This window comes from Schistocerca serialis, chromosome 12 (assembly GCF_023864345.2).
Source record: "Schistocerca serialis cubense isolate TAMUIC-IGC-003099 chromosome 12, iqSchSeri2.2, whole genome shotgun sequence".
Classification (NCBI taxonomy): Eukaryota; Metazoa; Arthropoda; class Insecta; order Orthoptera; family Acrididae; genus Schistocerca; species Schistocerca serialis.
In genome coordinates, this window is record NC_064649.1 from 119,018,218 (window position 1) to 119,040,105 (window position 21,888).

At 46.9% G+C, this 21,888-nt stretch overlaps 1 protein-coding gene across 1 annotated transcript in view; it reads right to left on the reverse strand.

Moving 5' to 3' along the window:
- Window positions 1-13,996, reverse strand: part of LOC126427986 (sonic hedgehog protein) — a 506,652-nt gene extending 492,656 nt beyond the window's left edge. Inside the window, exons 1-2 of the mRNA XM_050089871.1 lie at window positions 13,986-13,996; window positions 13,694-13,889 (exon numbers count right to left, since the gene is read on the reverse strand). Coding sequence (XP_049945828.1) covers window positions 13,694-13,889; window positions 13,986-13,996 — 207 coding nt within the window. The remainder of the gene's footprint in view (window positions 1-13,693; window positions 13,890-13,985) is intronic.
- Window positions 13,997-21,888: the final 7,892 nt, after the last annotated feature.

Consider the following 21,888-nt stretch of genomic DNA (forward strand, 5'->3'; position numbering starts at 1 on the left):
AAACTTACTTTACAATTGGTGAGATACTTAAACTCCAACTAACCGACCTATCATAAAAATGTAGCAAACTAACATTTGACTCCAGAATGAGATTTTTACTCTGCAGCGGAGTGTGCGGTGATATGAAACTTCCTGGCAGAGTAAACCTGTGTCCTGGACCGAGACTCGAACTTGGGACCTTTGCCCTTTCGCGGGCAAGTGCTCTACCATCTGAGCTACCCAAGCACGCGACTCAGTGAAAATTTCATTCTGGAAACATCCCCCAGGCTGTAGCTAAGCCACGTCTTCGCTATATCCTTTCTTTCAGGAGTGCTAGTTCTGCAAGTTTCGCAGGAGAGTTTCTGTAAAGTTTGGAAGGTAGGAGACGAGGTACTGGCAGAAGTAAAGCTGTGAGGACGGGGCATGAGTCGTGCTTGGGTAGCTCAGATGGTAGAGCACTTGCCCGCGAAAGGCAAAGATACCATTTGACAGTTTATTACTGTATTTATCTTCTGTACTATCTACACTCCTGGAAATTGAAATAAGAACACCGTGAATTCATTGTCCCAGGAAGGGGAAACTTTATTGACACATTCCTGGGGTCAGATACATCACATGATCACACTGACAGAACCACAGGCACATAGACACAGGCAACAGAGCATGCACAATGTCGGCACTAGTACAGTGTATATCCACCTTTCGCAGCAATGCAGGCTGCTATTCTCCCATGGAGACGATCGTAGAGATGCTGGATGTAGTCCTGTCGAACGGCTTGCCATGCCATTTCCACCTGGCGCCTCAGTTGGACCAGCGTTCGTGCTGGACGTGCAGACCGCGTGAGACGACGCTTCATCCAGTCCCAAACATGCTCAATGGGGGACAGATCCGGAGATCTTGCTGGCCAGGGTAGTTGACTTACGCCTTCTAGAGCACGTTGGGTGGCACGGGATACATGCGGACGTGCATTGTCCTGTTGGAACAGCAAGTTCCCTTGCCGGTCTAGGAATGGTAGAACGATGGGTTCGATGACGGTTTGGATGTACCGTGCACTATTCAGTGTCCCCTCGACGATCACCAGTGGTGTACGGCCAGCGTAGGAGATCGCTCCCCACACCATGATGCCGGGTGTTGGCCCTGTGTGCCTCGGTCGTATGCAGTCCTGATTGTGGCGCTCACCTGCTCGGCGCCAAACACGCATACGACCATCATTGGCACCGAGGCAGAAGCGACTCTCATCGCTGAAGACGACACGTCTCCATTCGTCCCTCCATTCACGCCTGTCGCGACACCACCGGAGGCGGGCTGCACGATGTTGGGGCGTGAGCGGAAGACGGCCTAACGGTGTGCGGGACCGTAGCCCAGCTTCATGGAGACGGTTGCGAATGGTCCTCGCCGATACCCCAGGAGCAACAGTGTCCCTAATTTGCTGGGAAGTGGCGGTGCGCTCCCCTACGGCACTGCGTAGGATCCTACGGTCTTGGCGTGCATCCGTGCGTCGCTGCGGTCCGGTCCCAGGTCGACGGGCACGTGCACCTTCCGCCGACCACTGGCGACAACATCGATGTACTGTGGAGACCTCACGCCCCACGTGTTGAACAATTCGGCGGTACGTCCACCCGGCCTCCCGCATGCCCACTATACGCCCTCGCTCAAAGTCCGTCAACTGCACATACGGTTCACGTCCACGCTGTCGCGGCATGCTACCAGTGTTAAAGACTGCGATGGAGCTCCGTATGCCACGGCAAACTGGCTGACACTGACGGCGGCGGTGCACAAATGCTGCGCAGCTAGCGCCATTTGACGGCCATCACCGCGGTTCCTGGTGTGTCCGCTGTGCCGTGCGTGTGATCATTGCTTGTACAGCCCTCTCGCAGTGTCCGGAGCAAGTATGGTGGGTCTGACACACCGGTGTCAATGTGTTCTTTTTTCCATTTCCAGGAGTGTAGATTTCGGCTTTTATGCCATTATTAAGTACAAGGCTAAAAGCTGGAACATGCAAATAGTAAGACACACAGTAAAAAATTGAATTTTTTGAAATATTAGATGTACACTGATATAAAATTACGAGATATTCACTTACTTATTATATGGTTATTATGTCATATTTTTTGCGGCAATCCAAAGCAAATAAACAAGACACATGTACGCACTGATTTAAACATGTACTATTGTAAATGCAAAGATAATGATTCACAACGCCACCTCCAAAGGATTAAGGTGGTCGGATGACACTTAAAAAAGGTTCAGATGGCTCTCAGCACTATGGGACTTAACATCTGAGGTCATCAGTCAACTAGAACTTAGAACTACTTAAACCTAACTAACCTAAGGACATCACACACATCCATGCCCGAGGCAGGATTCGAACCTGCGACCGTAGCGGTCGCGCGGTTCCAGACTGCAGCGCATAGAACCGCTCGGCCACGCCGGCCGGCTGACAACACTTGTAAGCTTTTATCTGTGATGCTTCTATATTTATTGTGTCTTCAAGAGCTTACAGTCTTTGACAGTTACTTCTTTAAGACGTGTTAGGCTTGTTTATATGCTTTGTACTGCCGCAACAAATATGAAATAATAATGATCTAACATATAAGTGAATATTTCGTAATTTTATATAAGTATATGGATGTGTGTGATGTCCTTAGGTTAGTTAGGTTTAAGTAGATCTAAGTTCTAGGGGGACTGATTATCTCAGATTTTAACTCCCACAGTGCTCAGAGCCATTTGAACCATTTTTTTGACGCAGTCGACAAACATAACAGTCGACAGAAGAGAATGGACGAGGCTCGTAGAGCAGGCATATGGTCGATAAGGCCCTTGTCATATACAAAGTAAAGTGAAATACAAAGGTCGGGATGTGGAAGCGTATAGAGTTCCAGAATTCTCTTACAGACTGATTGTCACTGTTACAGGGGGTCTGTTTAAAAAATCTCGCAGCATCCGTATTTTCGCGACAATGGTGTGTTGGAACAAAATGCGGTTGGCATCCCTGTACACGCCTGTGTTTAATGTGTAGCTGCCGGAAGTTTCACTGTTGTATGTCTGTCAGTTATTGTTCAGTGCTGTATTGAGTAGAAAGTTGTGTCGCAGAGTTTGCGAATTTCGAGACGGCATAGTTAGAGGAGTAAAGGGTTTGCGTTAGATTTTGCATGAAACTCAAACATTTACAGAAACACACCAAATGGTGCAGTAACCCTACGGTGTTACGAATGGTTCACACTGTTTAAAAATGGCCGGACGATGATTAAAGATGACCCTCGTTCAGGACGCCATTCGACGTCTGCCGGTCGGAGTGACCGAGCGGTTCTAGGCGCTACAGTTTGGTACCGCGCGACCGCTACGGTCGCAGGTTCGAATCCTGCCTCGGGCATGGATGTGTGTGATGTCCTTAGGTTAGTTGGGTTTAAGTAGTTCTAAGTACTAGGGGGACTGATGACCTCAGATGTTGAGTCCCATAGTGCTCAGAGCCATTTGAACCTTCGACGTCTACTGACGATGCTCCTGCCAGGAACGTCAACGAAATTGTCCGTGCCAATCGAAGTTCGACTGTCCAAGAATTTGCAGTAGAATGTGACATTTCAGCTGGATCACGTGATGAAATCCCGACACAGCATCTTGCAATGCGTCGAGTTGCCGCCAAGTTCGTCCCACGGCTCATGAGTCAAGACCAGAAATCTGCGAAGAGTTTTTGGATCATGCAAATGAGAACAAGATGTTCCTTACGAGACTCATAACTGATGATGAGACGTGGGTCTACGGTGATGATGTTGAGACCAAGGTTCAATCTTCACAATGGGTCGGGAAAGGTTCTCCACAATACAAGCCCGCCAGGTCATGCCAAATGTCAAAGACATGCTCATAGCTTTCTTTGACGTTGAAGCATTAGTTCATCATGAATTCGTGCCAAAGGGGCAAACTGTTAATCGATGGTACTATCGTGACGTGTTGCGACACCTGCGAGAGAGAAGTTAACGGCCTGAAATGAGAGAGTTCATGGCTGAGTGGTCAGCGTTGACAGACTGTCAATCCTAAGGGCCCGGGTTCGATTCCCGGCTGGGTCGGAGATTTTCTCCGCTCAGGGACTCGGTGTTGTGTTGTCTTAATCATCATCATTTCATTCCCATCGACGCGCAGGTCGCCGAAGTGGCGTCAAATTGAAAGACCTGCACCGGGCGAACGGTCTACCCGACGGGAGGCCCTAGCCACACGACATTTCCATCACGATAGCCCACCCGCACATTCATCCCTGTTGGTGCGCGACTGTTGCAGAAGAAACGAAATCACTATGCTGCCGCATCCTCCATAGTCGGCTTCTGCGGACTTCCTTTTACACTCCTGGAAATGGAAAAAAGAACACATTGACACCGGTGTGTCAGACCCACCATACTTGCTCCGGACACTGCGAGAGGGCTGTACAAGCAATGATCACACGCACGGCACAGCGGACACACCAGGAACCGCGGTGTTGGCCGTCGAATGGCGCTAGCTGCGCAGCATTTGTGCACCGCCGCCGTCAGTGTCAGCCAGTTTGCCGTGGCATACGGAGCTCCATCGCAGTCTTTAACACTGGTAGCATGCCGCGACAGCGTGGACGTGAACCGTATGTGCAGTTGACGGACTTTGAGCGAGGGCGTATAGTGGGCATGCGGGAGGCCGGGTGGACGTACCGCCGAATTGCTCAACACGTGGGGCGTGAGGTCTCCACAGTACATCGATGTTGTCGCCAGTGGTCGGCGGAAGGTGCACGTGCCCGTCGACCTGGGACCGGACCGCAGCGACGCACGGATGCACGCCAAGACCGTAGGATCCTACGCAGTGCCGTAGGGGACCGCACCGCCACTTCCCAGCAAATTAGGGACACTGTTGCTCCTGGGGTATCGGCGAGGACCATTCGCAACCGTCTCCATGAAGCTGGGCTACGGTCCCGCACACCGTTAGGCCGTCATCCGCTCACGCCCCAACATCGTGCAGCCCGCCTCCAGTGGTGTCGCGACAGGCGTGAATGGAGGGACGAATGGAGACGTGTCGTCTTCAGCGATGAGAGTCGCTTCTGCCTTGGTGCCAATGATGGTCGTATGCGTGTTTGGCGCCGAGCAGGTGAGCGCCACAATCAGGACTGCATACGACCGAGGCACACAGGGCCAACACCCGGCATCATGGTGTGGGGAGCGATCTCCTACATTGGCCGTACACCACTGGTGATCGTCGAGGGGACACTGAATAGTGCACGGTACATCCAAACCGTCATCGAACCCATCGTTCTACCATTCCTAGACCGGCAAGGGAACTTGCTGTTCCAACAGGACAATGCACGTCCGCATGTATCCCGTGCCACCCAACGTGCTCTAGAAGGTGTAAGTCAACTACCCTGGCCAGCAAGATCTCCGGATCTGTCCCCCATTGAGCATGTTTGGGACTGGATGAAGCGTCGTCTCACGCGGTCTGCACGTCCAGCACGAACGCTGGTCCAACTGAGGCGCCAGGTGGAAATGGCATGGCAAGCCGTTCCACAGGACTACATCCAGCATCTCTACGATCGTCTCCATGGGAGAATAGCAGCCTGCATTGCTGCGAAAGGTGGATATACACTGTACTAGTGCCGACATTGTGCATGCTCTTTTGCCTGTGTCTATGTGCCTGTGGTTCTGTCAGTGTGATCATGTGATGTATCTGACCCCAGGAATGTGTCAATAAAATTTCCCCTTCCTAGGACAATGAATTCACGGTGTTCTTATTTCAATTTCCAGGAGTGTATTTCCAAATCTGAAAACATTGCAAGGACGAACACTGGGAGCTATAGACGAGACAAAAGCAAACTCACAGACGGTGCTTCGACGATCGAGCAAGAGGCGTCCCAAGACTGATCCCAGCGTTGCGAGCGGTGTATCAATTGTGGAGGAGAGTATTTCGAACGAGAACGTCGCAATAAGTAAAATGTCGGAGCAGAAAACGTTTGTTCCGGAATTTTTTCAACAGACCTCATATTCATGTGCAATTTTCCACTTTACAGCAGTTACTGAAATCCCCCCAGTGGCCTTATCATTCGAGAAACCTTTAATGAAATTTTCGATTTCATCCGTGCTGGGAGAATTCTGATTTTGTGTAAGTGCGCCTTATAGCTTATTAACTGTAAATTCATTCAAAATTATGTCTGCCTCGAGAGCGCGCTGACAGATCCGAAGGCGATAAATGGCCCTCCCAACGTATAACATCCACCTGCTCTGTTGACCCGTGTCCTCTGATTTCCCCCATTCTGTTCTCTTTTGCTTAGTCAGCAAACAACGCGCGGGTCTGCAAGAACAGGGCTTCCTTTGTGAGCGGGGCCTTGTTCCCACATATAGGGCAACCGGTCGCTATCCAGCATCGCTGATACAGGTCTAAGGGCAGAGTGACCTTGGCACTCCTAACCTACGTAAACGAAGCCAACGTATGCACCAAAGCCATAGGGAACCCAGTGAGCATGGCGAAGTCAAACTGTATCGTATGAAGAGAGGAATACGGCTCAGACTGACGTTTGTAGTACAGCAGGCGTCGAAGTATCCGGGTGTTAATAAATTCTGGAATTCACTCCCTTGGCTAACGTCGTCACAGCCGCTGTAAAACTTGAACAATTATGGGACATTATTTCTAAAAAAAAGTTCTTCACCCTCATTATACACAAAAAAAATAAAGTCAAGGTCAAATTGACTGTTGATAGATTGTCTTAAAAATATGAAAAGGATTATCAAACACCGCTAACAGTCGCTAATTTTTGTTGATTTACTTAAAGTTCTTATAAACAAGCATGTAACGAGATACAGACCTCGTCTGTAGAATACTATGGCAATTCAAAAATCATATCACAAGACTACGCAAAGATATCAAAATTATCCTTTACAGTTTCGATATGTGCTTTCGTCATGAGAGCCACACAGCACAGGAAGATAGCCATTTCGTACGAGGAGAGTGATCATTTAAAAGTATTTACCACGTGAACAGTAGACTAAAAAAGAAGGGAATATTTCCTTGCATTAGGTTATCCTGATCTTTCTCCGCAGCATGGCCATCGCACATACCAAAACCGTTTAGGACAACTTCAATATCTATGCGCACTTTTGTTAAATGATTTTTTTTGTATTGCCATTGTAACCTGAGGACGAGGTTTGTACCTCGAAACATGTTGCTTTGTTAAGTAATTGAAGGCAGTCGAGATAAAATAGTGATTGGTACCAGTCTCTGAAAAATCTTAACACAATAATGCAGGTATTTCATAATCTGTGAGAGAAAAAGGATTCTGTCACATACAAACGGAATAACACGTCAGCTTAGAACCTTATAAGGGAGCGATACACCTGATGGGCCGTCGTTAACTGAATTGATTAACAGTACACATTACACCTGAATAATGACTGAAAGTTTCAAATCTTGACGTTTATCGCACCAGTGAAAGAGACAGTGACACATAATAAGTAAATATCTACTGGGAGTGATTCAAAGCCAGACTGAATTTATTAAAATGGCATAAGAAAAAGGAAGCAGTGGTTAACTTCTGAACACAAAATAGCAAAGATCGCCTTGTCAAGACGAGGTCTATAGCACCATACTTTAATAAACAGCCGGCCGCGGTGGCCTTGCGGTTCTAGGAGCTGCAGTCCGGAACCGCGGGACTGCTACGGTCCCAGGTTCGAATCCTGCCTCGGGCATGGATGTGTGTGATGTCCTTAGGTTAGTTAGGTTTAAGTAGTTCTAAGTTCTAGGGGACTGATGACCTAAGAAGTTAAGTCCCATAGTGCTCAGAGCCATTTGAACCATCTAATAAACAAAAAGTTAATACCTCCAAATAAAACCTGAAATTTATCATTGCTTCACCAAATCCTCCCCTCTTCATGTTCAGGAATGACATATTACGACATGACCACTCCTCCTAAGGGGAAAAACAGAGACAGTTGACTAGTGTCTGGGGCGCTGAATGATGATATCAGTACCTAAAAGTCACACATTCATTCTCACTCCATTCTGAGAATTTGAAAACCATAACAGAATTTCCATTATCCCTTTTTATATAAGGCATGAATAGAGAAATACATGGACGTGCGTACGGACAAACATGAGCCTGTCACCACCAACGATCTACTTGGAGCTGATGGCATTCTAGGCTCATCTGAAGACCATCCACCCTGGTCAACTTTCTACATCCTCAGAAGAGTACTTATCCCATTTCTGTACACCCGGAAAACTTTCTCATTTTTACGTCCAATAAAGTTAGGAATCCGAGGGGAAAAAAATCCCTCTCTCCAACATCGCCGCAATATATCGTCAGTAGATGCGACCTCACCCCAGTTCCCACTAGAATAGAGAGTATGAGAGAGAAGGCTTTACTACAGGGTGAGCATAAAGTCCTTCTCTGACGACAAAAATTTATTTCTAAAAGACTGTGTTAGATGGCGGATTACCTCATAAGTGTTTTTACGGATACACTTCCATACATTTACACAATTTTTTGCTAGTGGTAGCTTAACTCATGACTTTTTTGTGGACATATTTCTTCATGTTCTCTCACCGCTATTTATCTTTCCGGACAGATGGATCGATAGAGACAACCCAACGTGATGGCCACCACGTCCACTACGCACACCCCGAATTGAATTTTTTGTGGTTTACGTAGACAATAAAGTACACTATGTGACCAAAAGTAACCGGACACCTGGCTGAAAATGACTTACAAGTTAGTGGCGCCCTCCATCGGTAATGATGGAATTCAATATGATGTTGACCCACCCTTAGACTTGATGACAGCTTCCACTTACGCAGGCATACGTTCATCCCGGCGCTGGAAGGTTTCTCGGGTAATGGCGGGCCATTCTTCACGGAGTGCTGCAAAAATATGGTTCAAATGGCTCTGAGCACTATGGGACTTAACTGCTGTGGTCATCAGTCGCCTAGAACTTAGAACTACTTAAACCTAACTAACCTAAGGACATCACACACATCCATGCCCGAGGCAGGATTCGAACCTGCGACCGTAGCTGGAGTGCTGCACTGAGGAGAGGTATCGATGTCGGTCGGTGAGGCCTGGCACGAAGTCGGCATTCCAAAACATCCCAGACGTCTTCTATAGGATTCAGGTCAGGACTCTGTGCAGGACAGTCCACTACAGGACTATTGTTGTCTCTAACCACTCCGCCACAGGCCGTGCATTATCAAGAGTTGCTCCTCGATCTTGTTGAAAGTTGCAATCGCCATCCCCGAATTGTTCTTCAACACTGGGAAGAAAGAAGGAGCTTAAAACATAAACGTGGGCCTGTGCTGTGATAGTGCCTCGCAAAACAACAAGGGGTGTAAGCCCCCTCCATGAAAAACACAACCACAGCGTAAGACCACAGCCTCCGAATTTTACAGTTGGCACTACACACGCTGGCAGATGACGTTCACCGGGCATTCACAATACCCACGCCCTGCCATCCGACCGCCAGACCGTGTACCGTGATTCGTCACTCCACACAACGTTTTTCCACTGTTAAAAAATGGTTCAAATGGCTCTGAGCACTATCGGAAACTGCTGAGGTCATTAGTCCCCTAGAACTTAGAAGTAGTTAAACCTAACTAACCTAAGGAAATCACAAACATCCATGCCCGAGACAGGATTCGAACCTGCGACCGTAGCGGTCTTGGGGTTCCAGACTGCAGCGTCTTTAACCGCACGGCCACTTCGGCCGGCTTTTCCACTGTTAAATCGTCCAATGTTCACGCTCTTTAAACCAAGCGATGCGTCGTTTGGCATTTACCAGCGTGATGTGTGGCTTATCAGCAACTGCTCGACCATGAAATCCAAGTTTTCTCACCTCCCGTCTAACTGTCGTAGTTCTTGCAGTGGATTCTGACGCAGTCTGAAATTCCTGTGTGATGGTCTGGATAGACGTCTGCCTATTACACAATACGAACATCTTCAACTGTGCCGGCCGGTGTGGCCGAGCGGTTCTAGGCGCTTCAGTCTGGAACCACGCGACCGCTACGGTCGCAGGTTCGAATCCTGCTTCGGGCATGTATGTGTGTGATGTCCTCAGGTTATTTAGGCTTAAGTAGTTCTGAGTTCTAGGGGACTGATAACCTCAGATGTTAAGTCCCATAGTGCTCAGAGCCATTTGAACAATTTCTTCAACTGTCGGCGGTCTCTGTCAGTCAACAGGCGGGGTCGACCTGTACGCTCTTGTGTTGTACGTGTCCCTTCACGTTTCCACTTCAGTATCAAATCGGAAACAGTGGACCTAGGGATGTTTAGGAGTGTGGAAACGTCGCGTGCAGACGTATAACACAAGTGACACCCAATCACCTGACCACGATCGAAGTCCGTGAGTTCCCCGGAGCTCCCCATTCTGCCCTCTCGCCATGTCTAATGACTAGTCGCGGATGTAGAGTATCAGGCAGTAGGTGGCAGCACAAAGCACCTAATATGAAAAACCTATATTTCTGGAGGTTTCAGGATACTTTTGACCACACAGTATATTTTGTTCATCTGTTCCTGGTGTGCATCTCTAACGCGACGAATATGAGGTGCTGTAGAGGCGGTGAAGGAAGAGATATGGTGGCGTGGAGAGAAATTCAGTATCGATTGGTATAAGTTCAATAACAGAAATGAGACGTATCCACGTAATCACACATTACCAGAACCTGTTATGAATTCAATTAAACCCACATTCAGGTTTGATGCAAACCCAGATTTATTGAGGAAGTGTATTCACGGAAAGACACAGAATGCAAGTGAAAGTCTGAATAACTTAGTTTGGATTCTGTGGACTTGAAGTACTCAAAATAGGTGTCTAGATGCAGTTTTATGTTACAATACCGGAAATAAGCGGTGCAAGCCCCCTCCATGAAAAACACGACCGCACCATATCACCACCGCCTCCGAATTTTACTGTCGGCACTACACACGCTGGCAGACGACGTTCACCGCGCATTCGCCATACCCACGCCCTGACATCCGACCGCATACCCACGCCCTGCCATCCAACCGCATACCCACGCCCTGCCATCTGACCGCATACCCACGCCCTGCCATCCGACCGCATACCCACACCCTGCCATCCGACCGCATACCCACGCCCTGCCATCCGACCGCATACCCATGCCCTGCCATCCGACCGCATACCCACACCCTGCCATCCGACCGCATACCCACACCCTGCCATCCGACCGCATACCCACGCCCTGCCATCCGACTGCATACCCACACCCTGCCATCCGACCGCATACCCACGCCCTGCCATCCGACCGCATACCCACACTCTGCCATCCGACCGCATACCCACACCCTGCCATCCGACCGCATACCCACACCCTGCCATCTGACCGCATACCCACGCCCTGCCATCCGACCGCATACCCACACCCTGCCATCCGACCGCATACCCACGCCCTGCCATCCGACCGCATACCCACGCCCTGCCATCCGACCGCCACACCGTGTTCCGTCACTCGTCACTCCACACAACGTTTTTCCACTGTTGAAGTGCTGAAGAGATTTGGTGCAGACGCTGGTGTGTTTATAACATATGCATTTTACACCATCGGCGACAGCAGGGTCGAGCAAGCTAACAGATCAGTGTCTTACCTGTAATATAGGGCAGGCAGATTCGAAGAGGAGAGAAGAGAAACCTGGAGGATGAGTATCAGTAGGGAGGATTTTAAAATTGAGGTGACCTTATTACATGTACAAGTATGAGAAGAAAATAGTTGAACCACATTTTCTCTCTGTTTCATTTTTTACGTTATTAGAAGCCTTTTCTCAAAAAGTATATGGTCTAGTGGTATGAAGTTTTCAGGAACTGTTTGCAGCTAAAAAATACGAGATTCTACAATGACATTCTGATTTTGAGATAACTATGTAGGAAAAAAAGTTAATTTTGGATGTCCAAAATTAAAAACTCTGTTAATAATACAATTTGTACCATAAAATGATAATCAGTCGTCTTATAACCTTCCCAGGACACTACAACAAAATTTTCAGATTAACTGCATGTTTAGAGTTATGGCTTTTTATAATAAGTACATTAAAAAAATTAAAAAAATTCAGATTTTTGGCAAAATATTAATTATGCGTATTTTATTATATTTTTTCATTAAAACACAGCTCTTTTGCTTTACACATGCAAAATTTTAGATTTGTGCATTAATAAATATGACTGTAACGATTTTTTAAATAAATGTTTACATTTTGCATTACATCCCCCCTTCAAACCAAACATTATCCGTTGACGTATATCTCACTGCTTGGAGCGCTAGTGTTGCTCTAGTTGTCAAACAGTAATAAGACCAAAGAGTGTCTTGACTGTCCTTACTAGACTGTGCTACTACCACACACAAAGTGGCTTCCATTGGAATATCTGAAATGGCGACCCTGACAGGACTCGGTGTCTCCCTGAAAGCATTAGAGACTAACAAGGGGAAGGCCTCAGACACGGCCAACCGACTTGGCTCTAATTTGGCAGGTCGCTTGTGTACAACCTAAAATGAAAGACTCTAAGATATTTTGGGTCAACACCCCCACGATTTTGAGAAAATCACCCCTGAAGGTTATGACGATCAATCGACTCAAAATTGGAGGGATCGATAGATAATTGTAAATAGAGCATTTTTCATCGTCAGGTATGGGGTCCACAAACGCATACTTTTCCAGAAATCGAGGAAAGAAACTTTTACAACTGCCGCTTCTGCACCCACATGGTAAACACTTTTCGTGACAGCCGCAATAGCGCAACGGCCAAGGTAAAGCTGGCACGGTTGCTCAGTGTGTTCGGTCAGAGAGCTGGTTGGCTTCTGTAATAAAAAAAAACCTTAGTGGAAGGATCAACAAACGAACTTGAATGGATGTCATCCACAACGACCAAACCCAACGATCAACAACGAACAAAATGAAAAAAAAAAGAAATAGGAAAAAAGGTAACTGTCTGGGAATCGGAAAACCCGGGTTCGAATCTCGAAGAAACGTAGCGGATGTTATTCTTTTCGTTTGTATTTTTCCATATCTCAATTGATAGGGATGGGAGGGTTATTTGCCTACATTATTATTATCATTCCTTATTGATTTACTTACCTTATTAACCCTGTTATACCTATCAATTGAGATATGGAAAAATACAAACGAAAAGAACATTCTTGGAGATTCGAACCCGGGTTCTCCTATTCGCAGCCAGTTACCTTGGCCGTTACGCTATTTTTTTTTTAAATTTCATTTTGTTCGCTTTCGTTCGTTGCACCTGCTCGGTGCGGACGTCGTAAGACATCCGCTTGTTCGTTGTTGATCGATTAACTGATTTTTTTTTCTTTTTACAGAGGGCTGCTAACCCTCTGACCTAACACGCTTAGCTACCGCGCCGGCATGCTATCGGTGCTGTCGGCGAAAAGCGTTTACCATGTGGGCACAGAAGCTGCAGTTGTAAAAGTTTCTATCCTCGATTTCTGGAAACGTTTGCGTTTGCGGACTCCATACTTGATGATGAAAAATGCTCTATTTACAATCATCTATCAATCCCGCCAATTTTGGGTCGACTGCTCGTCATAACGTTTAGGGGTGATTCTCTAAAAAAAAGCAGGGGTGTTGACCCAAAATATCTTAGATTCCTTCGTTTTAGGTTGTACACAAGCGACCTGCCAAATTTGAGCCAAATCGGTTGGCCGTGTCTGAGGCCTTCCCCCCCTTGCAAGAGGGGAATGCGAGGCGCTGCGGACTGACCTGCGTCATGAGTCTGTCGGCGCCGGTGCCCTCCTCGTCCTTGAAGATGATGTCGGCGTTGTAGTTGGGCACGAGGTCCCGGAAGCGCTCGTCGTTGCGCGTGACGCGCTTCTCCGGCTTGCCCGCCGCCGCCAGCGACACCTCGTTCACGTTCGGCACGTGCTGCTTGAAGACGAGCGGCGTCAGCCTCTTGCGGCTGGGTCCGCGCCCGCCGCCGCCCCGGCCGGGCCCGCAGCCGAGCACCACGGCGGGCACCAGCACCACCACCAGCGCCGCCACCACCACCACCCACGCCGCCCTCATCGTGCCTCTGGCTGGCGGCGCATCGTCGACGCCGCGACGCCCTCCACCGGTCCCGGGGACCGCCCGCGCACTCCCTAGGCCGTCCCGTCCGGCGTCCGGACGCCTCCCGACCTCCACCAGTCCGATCTACCACCTGATCCGGAAGTCACTCGAGGCACCAAACTGCACACCTCAACTTTCCCAATCAGTCTCACCGCCCCTTTTGGAGGGTCACTCTCGGCAAACGACGAATTCGACACGAGGTCACTCCGAGTCGAGGCACCTCGATACCGGCTGCTGAGCCCCCGATTGGTGTCACTTCAGAAATGGCCGGCACCTGTTCTAGTCGCAGGTCCACACTTGTCAAGCACCACCGCACCCAACACACCAAGACACTCTGGGTCTGTCACTCACACGATAGCAACTGGCCTCGCAGTCTGACACCGCATCCCATTTTCGCAGAGCCCTGACACACTCGAGTGCTCTTCACCAGTCGAGTGGACAAGCTCAGCAGCACTGCAGGAGGAACACTGATGGCAACCCGCTCAGGAGTTTATAACAGTTGGAATCCACTGGTTAACTTCTTTCAGGAATTCTTCCAAAATTGCTCAACACCGAACAAGAGAAGTCACTCCACTGGAATGTCTGTGAACTCTCGTAGATTTTACAAGTCCGAGGAACTGTGGCAGTACTTGAAACTAATCAGTCAGCCCCTAAACACTGTTCCAAAAGTTTTTTGGGCCTTGTTGTGGGTTCCAGTTGGGCACTTTAGGGTACAGAGAAGCAGAGTTTTTTTGGGGGATATTGACAAATGGGTGGAAATATCGTGAGAGATTGAGGGTCTATGAAGAAGCTAGCCCTTGCAGGGGAGGGAGTTTACCAGTGGCGAAGTAGTAGGTTCCAGGACTGTACAGATTCCACCAGATATCTTCGTGCCAGAACTGGCTGCTTCAGTAGCGAGATTTAAGAGGTAAATAGATCCCTGCGTAGGCTGTACCCTGAGGTCTGGACCGGCCTGGAGGTCCCACTTGGTAGTTCAGAGGAATGGTCGTTCAGTGTTTTTGGGCAGTTATTGAGAAGTAAGAGAAGTTCTCGTCGGAGAGCGAGAGTCTCACATGGAAGGGAGTCTTCACCAGTGGAGAAGAGTTGTACGTTGCGAAATTCCACAGATTCCACCAGGCAGAGTGGAGTCACCGAGGGCCCCGACGAGTCTCGGTCGTTTTTTTGTGGGCGGAAAAGGAAACCGGCGATGACGGCAGGAACAGATGAGGCGCAGGAGGGGGTGGGAGAAAGAAAGACAGACGGAGAGAGAGAGAACGGTTTCCAAGGCGAGGCGAACGGACGTTGCGTCCCCTCTCCCCGGGCTGGAAGAAGCTGGAGCTCGTTCCCAGTGGTACAGGGGGCGAAATAATAGCCCGGGCCGGGCGCTGGCGCGAGGGAGTGGGGAACAAAGAGGCGAAAAAAAGGAAAGGCGGCGACTCACACGCGGACACCGCGAGAGCGAGAGGGCCAGAGAGCGGAGAGCGGCCGGTCGGAAAAAGGACGGCGAGGACGAAACGAGCCGTGCGCAGCGGCCGGCAGGTGAGAGCGGGGGCGGTGGCGGGGGAGGGGGAGGGGCACCTGCTGCCCGGCTGCTCCCTGGCTGCTCGCCGCTCGCTCCGGAGACACTTGTTGAGCGTCCGACCTGTTGCGCTGCCGCGGCGGAGTCGAATCCACCGCACTGTGGGTCTGGTCGCGGTGCGGCTGGCTTCGGCGGTGATGGGAGGTGGCAGTGTCCTCTGAATCAGTTAACTGAAAATAAAAAGAAAAAAATTGTTTGATTATCTCCACGACGCGTTTCGAAGGTGTAAACCTTCATCATCAGGAGGATTTACGTTTGTTAGTATGACAGACAGGAAGAGAGTTATTGAACTATATGAAATAAAATGGTCACAAATTTTTAGACAACATAGTTGTGTGGAGATGACAGCAATTAATTTAGGGTGACGACTCTAGCGAGCGACCAAATGGTGTAAATTGCCCTGAAGATGACCCCATCGCGGGTTGAAACGGTTGGCGGCAAAATAAATAATGGGATTGTGATTCGCAAACGGCTGGCTCTGAGCACTATGGGACTTAACTGCTGAGGTCATCAGTCCCCTAGAACTTAGAACTACTTAAACATAACCAACCTAAGGACGTCACACACATCCATGCCCGAGGCAGGATTCGAACCTGCGACCGTAGCGGTCGCGCGGTTCCAGACTGTAGCGCCTAGAACCGCTCGGCCACCCCGGCCGGCTTGTGATTGTCATTTTGAATAATTGATTAAAATGGTCATAACATCTGAACGGTTTGCGTTGGGACGTTCAAACTGCACGGTTGGTCGAAGTGAATGATGGGAATTCGTATGAGCTGCATGGTTCGGTTTAGCGACGAAGCCCACTTTCAAAAAAATGGTTCAAATGGCTCTGAGCACTATGGGACTTAACATCTGTGGTCATCAGTCCCCTAGAACTTAGAACTACTTAAACCTATTTAACCTAAGGACATCAGACACATCCATGCCCGAGGCAGGATTCGAACCTGTGACCGTAGCGGTCGCGCGGTTCCAGACTGTTGCGCCTAGAACCGCTCAGCCACACCGGCCGGCAGATGACAACCAATTAGGTAGGATTTAGGAAAGGTAAATGCACCAGAGAGGCCATTGTGACATTGCAGTTGATAATCGAAGCACGACTAAACAAAAATCAAGGCATGTTCATAAGATTTGTCGACCTGGAAAAAATAAAATGGAGCAAGATGTTCGAAATTCTGAGAAAAAGCTATAGAGAGAGACGGGTAATTTGCAATTATATAATGAGAGTGGATGAGGAAGAACTAAGTACTTGTATTAAAAAAGGGTGTAAGACAGAGATGTAGTCTTTCGCCCCTATTGTTCATTCTGTACATCGAAGAGGTAATGATGGAAATAAAGGTTCAGGACTGGAATTAAAATACAAGTTGAAAGGATATCAATGATATGATCCACTGATGACATTTCTATCCTCAGAGGAAATGAAGAACGGTTACATGATGTGCTGGATGGAATGAGCCGCCTAATGAGTACAGAATATGGACTGAGAGTAATTCGAAGAAAGACGAAAGTAATGAGAGGCAGCAGAAATGAGACAAGCGACAAATTTCACATCAGGGGATTGATGGTCACGAAGAAGATGTAGTTAAGGAATTCTGCTACCTAGGCAGTAAAATAACGAATGATGGACGGAGCAAGTAGGACATCAAAAGCAGACTAGCACTGGCAAAAAGGCCATTGCTGGCAAAGAGAAGTCTACTAGTATCAAACATAGGCCTCAATTCGAGAAAGAAATGCCTGAGAATGTACGTTTGGAGGACAGCATTGTGTGGTAGTGAAACACGGACTGTGGAGAAACCGGAACAGAAGAGAATCGAAGCATTTGAGGTGAGGTGCTGCAGACGAATGTTGAAAACTAGGTGGACTGATGAGGTGAGGAATGAGGAGGTGCTACACAGAATCGGAGAGGGATATGTGGGAAACACTGACAAGGAGGATGGACAAGTTGATAGGACATCTGTTAAGACATCAGTGAATGACTTCCATGGTACTAGAGGGAGCTATAAGGGATAAAAACTGTAGAGAAAGGCAAGGATTGGAATACATCCAGCAAATAATTGGAGACATAGGTTGCAAGTGCTACTCAGAAATGAAGAAGTTGGCACAGGAACCGCATCAAACCAGTCAGAAGACTTATGACTAAAAAAATGCATGCATGGCCAAAGGAACCAGGACTGCGGCGACTACAGCCGTTACGAAATACAGGAAAAGTTTTCGCAGTTACGAATATGGGCAACTATAACCATCGGCTGTCTAATGGAATGACGACATGTGGAAGTTTGGTGTCCTGCCTTGAGTCGTGCTGAGGTAGCCAAATGGAACGCCAGCGTGTTCGGTCAGAGGATTAGCTACCCTCTGTAATAAAATAACTGAGTGAACGGATCAGTGAAGAGCCTGAACGGGAGTCATCGGACGCCCGCTCTGAACGAATTCAGCGAACAATATAGAACAAAATGGGATAAAAAGAAAGGTAAGGCGATTACTCGCTATAAGCCGTAAATCCGGGCTCGAGCCCCGACTGGCACAAAATTTCATTGTCATCATTCCATTGCACAGTGGATGGCTGTTCATATTCGCAACTGCGAATATATTTCCCACACATTATTTTCTGGCCCACTCGTGCAACTGCACGAAACTCTTTGATCCCAACACTACAGCAAAAATTTAATTTCAAAAAGTTTCACAAAACTGACCTTTGTCATCACAGTAAGCAACAAAAAGAAAAAGAAATTAGCAAAGAGTAAATCAGTTAATTTTGATGGGGTGGTTTCACATTGGAACATGATTTCAAAATTTTTTCACAAAATTAATCTCTATTATAATATACAGGGTTATTACAAATGATTGAAGCGATTTCACAGCTCTAAAATAACTTTATTATTTGAGATATTTTCACAATGCTTTGCACACACATACAAAAACTCAAAAAGTTTTTTTAGGCATTCACAAATGTTCGATATGTGCCCCTTTAGTGATTCGGCAGACATCAAGCCGATAATCAAGTTCCTCCCACACTCGGCGCAGCATGTCCCCATCAATGAGTTCGAAAGCATCGTTGATGTGAGCTCGCAGTCCTGGCACGTTTCTTGGTAGAGGAGGTTTAAACACTGAATCTTTCACATAACCCCACAGAAACAAATCGCATGGGGTTAAGTCGGGAGAGCGTAGAGGCTACGACAGGAATTGCTGATCATGATCTCCACCACGACCGATCCATCGGTTTTCCAATCTCCTGTTTAAGAAATGTTTCTGCTTTAGCCTTTTCCGTAAGATTTTCCAAACCGTCGGCTGTGGTACGTTTAGCTCCCTGCTTGCTTTATTCGTCGACTTCCGCGGCTACGCGTGAAACTTGCCCGCACGCGTTCAACCGTTTCTTCGCTCACTGCAGGCCGACCCGTTGATTTCCCCTTACAGAGGCATCCAGAAGCTTTAAACTGCGCATACCATCGCCGAATGGAGTTGCAGTTGGGGATCTTTGTTGAACTTCGTCCTGAAGTGTCGTTGCACTGTTATGACTGACTAATGTGAGTGCATTTCCAGCACGACATACGCTTTCTCGGCTCCTGTCGCCATTGGTCTCACTGCGCCCTCGAGCGCTCTGGCGGCAGAAACCTGAAGTGCGGCTTCAGCCGAACAAAACTTTATGAGTTTTTCTACGTATCTGTAGTGAGTCGTGACCATATGTCAATGAATGGAGCTACAGTGAATTTATGAAATCGCTTCAATCATTTGTAATAACCCTGTATATTTGAAGACAGTAACTTGTTTTCGAAAGAACAGTTACTGCTATTCATCTGTGTCCTCTGTGGCTCAGATGGATAGAGCGTCTGCCATGTAAGCAGGAGATCCCGGGTTCGAGTCCCGGTCGAGGCACACATTTTCAGCTGTCCACATCGAGGTATATCAACAACACCTGTCGACGGCTGAGGTTGTCAGTTAGTCATCATCTATTATAATACTTTGAGAAATGCATGATAACCCACTATGGTGTCTTACAATACATTTACTCACTACTGGAAGTTGTAGTGCCTCAGCAATGGTGCTGTACAGTTACTGCTGTTACATATTTTTCTGTTTTCAACGTTTTTTGCTTACTTGAGCCGGTATTATGGCGGTAAGTATCATTTTAATAGCTTCAAGTCAGCAGTGGTGTATAATTTGGTTCAAAAAATGGCTCTGAGCACTATGTGACATAACATCTGAGGTCATCAGTCCCCTAGAACTTAGAACTACTTAAACCTAACTAACCTCAGGGCATCACACACATCCATGTCCGAGGGAGGATTCGAACCTGCGACCGTAGCGGTCGCGCCTAGAACCGCTCGGCCAGAACGGCCGGCTTGTATGCTTTGGTTAAATAGCTTGAATGACGTGTGAAGTTGTCAAAATAGATATTTTTCCACTGTGAAGATGATCTATGATGGAAACCAGTAGTGAATAAATATGTTGTGGTGCATCACAGTGTGTTATCATGCATTTCTGCAAGTATATCGATGCTTTAAACAGTCGCCTGAAAAAAAATTGTTTTGTTATCATAGTAAACAATGTATACAAGAATAAGTTGGCAAAAAACAAGCAAGCAACGTTTTAGAATTGTATTGCCACTCTGGAACCACATACAGATTTGAACCACCCATCATTTCATGACAGATATTTTGAAGCAGTTTCGCATTTTCCTAGACACAATCCCACATTTCGAAACTTCCATGAACTCATAATGCCTAAAACAAATTATAGCTCTAAATAACATGCAGAAACTACCAAAAATTTAATAAATTTAAATCAAAAGGACATTCCGCTCCAGTGGTTCGTTCCGAAATCGCTCATAAAAGTAATAGTACAAATTCATATTTATGTTCCAATAGCTTTAGACGTACGCTGTCAATGATCTCCTCAATACAGCCACTATATAATGTAAAAGGCATTTCACAGTCTCCTCACCGACTGTTGCTTTAAATTCTCCAAGTGATTGCTAAACTGCATCCATACTGCTTCTGGATTCTCTGTTTTGCAGAAGCATCTGTGACTTCATGCAAAACGTACAGGTGCCCAAAAAAATTAATAAAACGGTTGCTTCATGCAGAAATCAAAGACAGTATTCTGTCCTTAATGACAGAAGCTCTAAAGTTTTCGTTTTGTTTTGATATCCTGCACCGGAAATGTCTGCAAGTTAAGCAATGTTAACTTCTTTCCGATCTGAGTAAATCATATTTTATTCCCACTTTTGCCTGCTGAAAAAAAAGGAGGAAGAAGTTCGATAGCTAAAATTTCTTTAAGATTGATAATGCTTCTACAGAAGGATGTATAAATACCGTTATATCCAACACAAAGTCGGAGGTCTCAAACTACAATATGGCGATAGGAAGTATTCAGTTTCGAAAGCGTAATAAAATGCTGTAAATTTTGTTTTGTGCAACGTGAATGGTAATATTTGACAGCTAAAGCGACGATAGAGTGTTACACGAGGGCCGCACTTTGATTATTGACAGTTGGTTCCAGAGAACGAACTAAATTAGTAGGTTATGTTTATATTTCCTATCTGCTTCATGTTACATGTAAAATTACTTACGGTGGTGAGATTATCAAACCACGATTATTTTCGAAAAAAATAATCTCATTCCTTACTCTGTTTCATAACAAAGCTCGTACAGAATTTTATCCGCAAGGAACTATCTATTTTTACGAAGGTTTCATGTGACATCCGACTATCGTTCCCTCCTTCTGAAAGGCTGAATGAATTCTTTTGTATTATACACTAAAAAAAGCAACATGGACACTGAATTTGTGTAGGAAAGGAAACAAGGGAACATCACGCAAACAGCGACAATAAATGAATGTAGACGTGGCTACAAGGTCGAAGCAGAGAAAACAAGATTCTTGTTAATCAGTGAAATTGCTGTCATTCGTGCTGTTAAGTATTGTTGTAAGCTGAAGCGGCATGAAGAAAGTATGACAAAAATTATATCCAATTTTTTTTTCTTTTTACCGTCCAAGATAACGAAGCTAGCACAAATGTAATTTCTCTTCGCCAATAATGTACCGCAATTTAGCAGTTTCAATAGCTCTAAAAAAAAACTGTTCGAAATTGTAATCAGTCATTCAGTTCACTCAGATTAGAAGTGAAATAGTTGGCTTTCCTGTTCTCTGGAAATGACCTTGAAGCTGTTTGGAAAACGTAAGAGATATATTTTCCGAAAGTGAAAACTAGTGGTTTCTCTTTTCAGATACCGCTATTGAGCAATCCCAATGTGTCGTGTGTAATGCTACCTATCCGGAAAACAACGAACTACAGCACAGT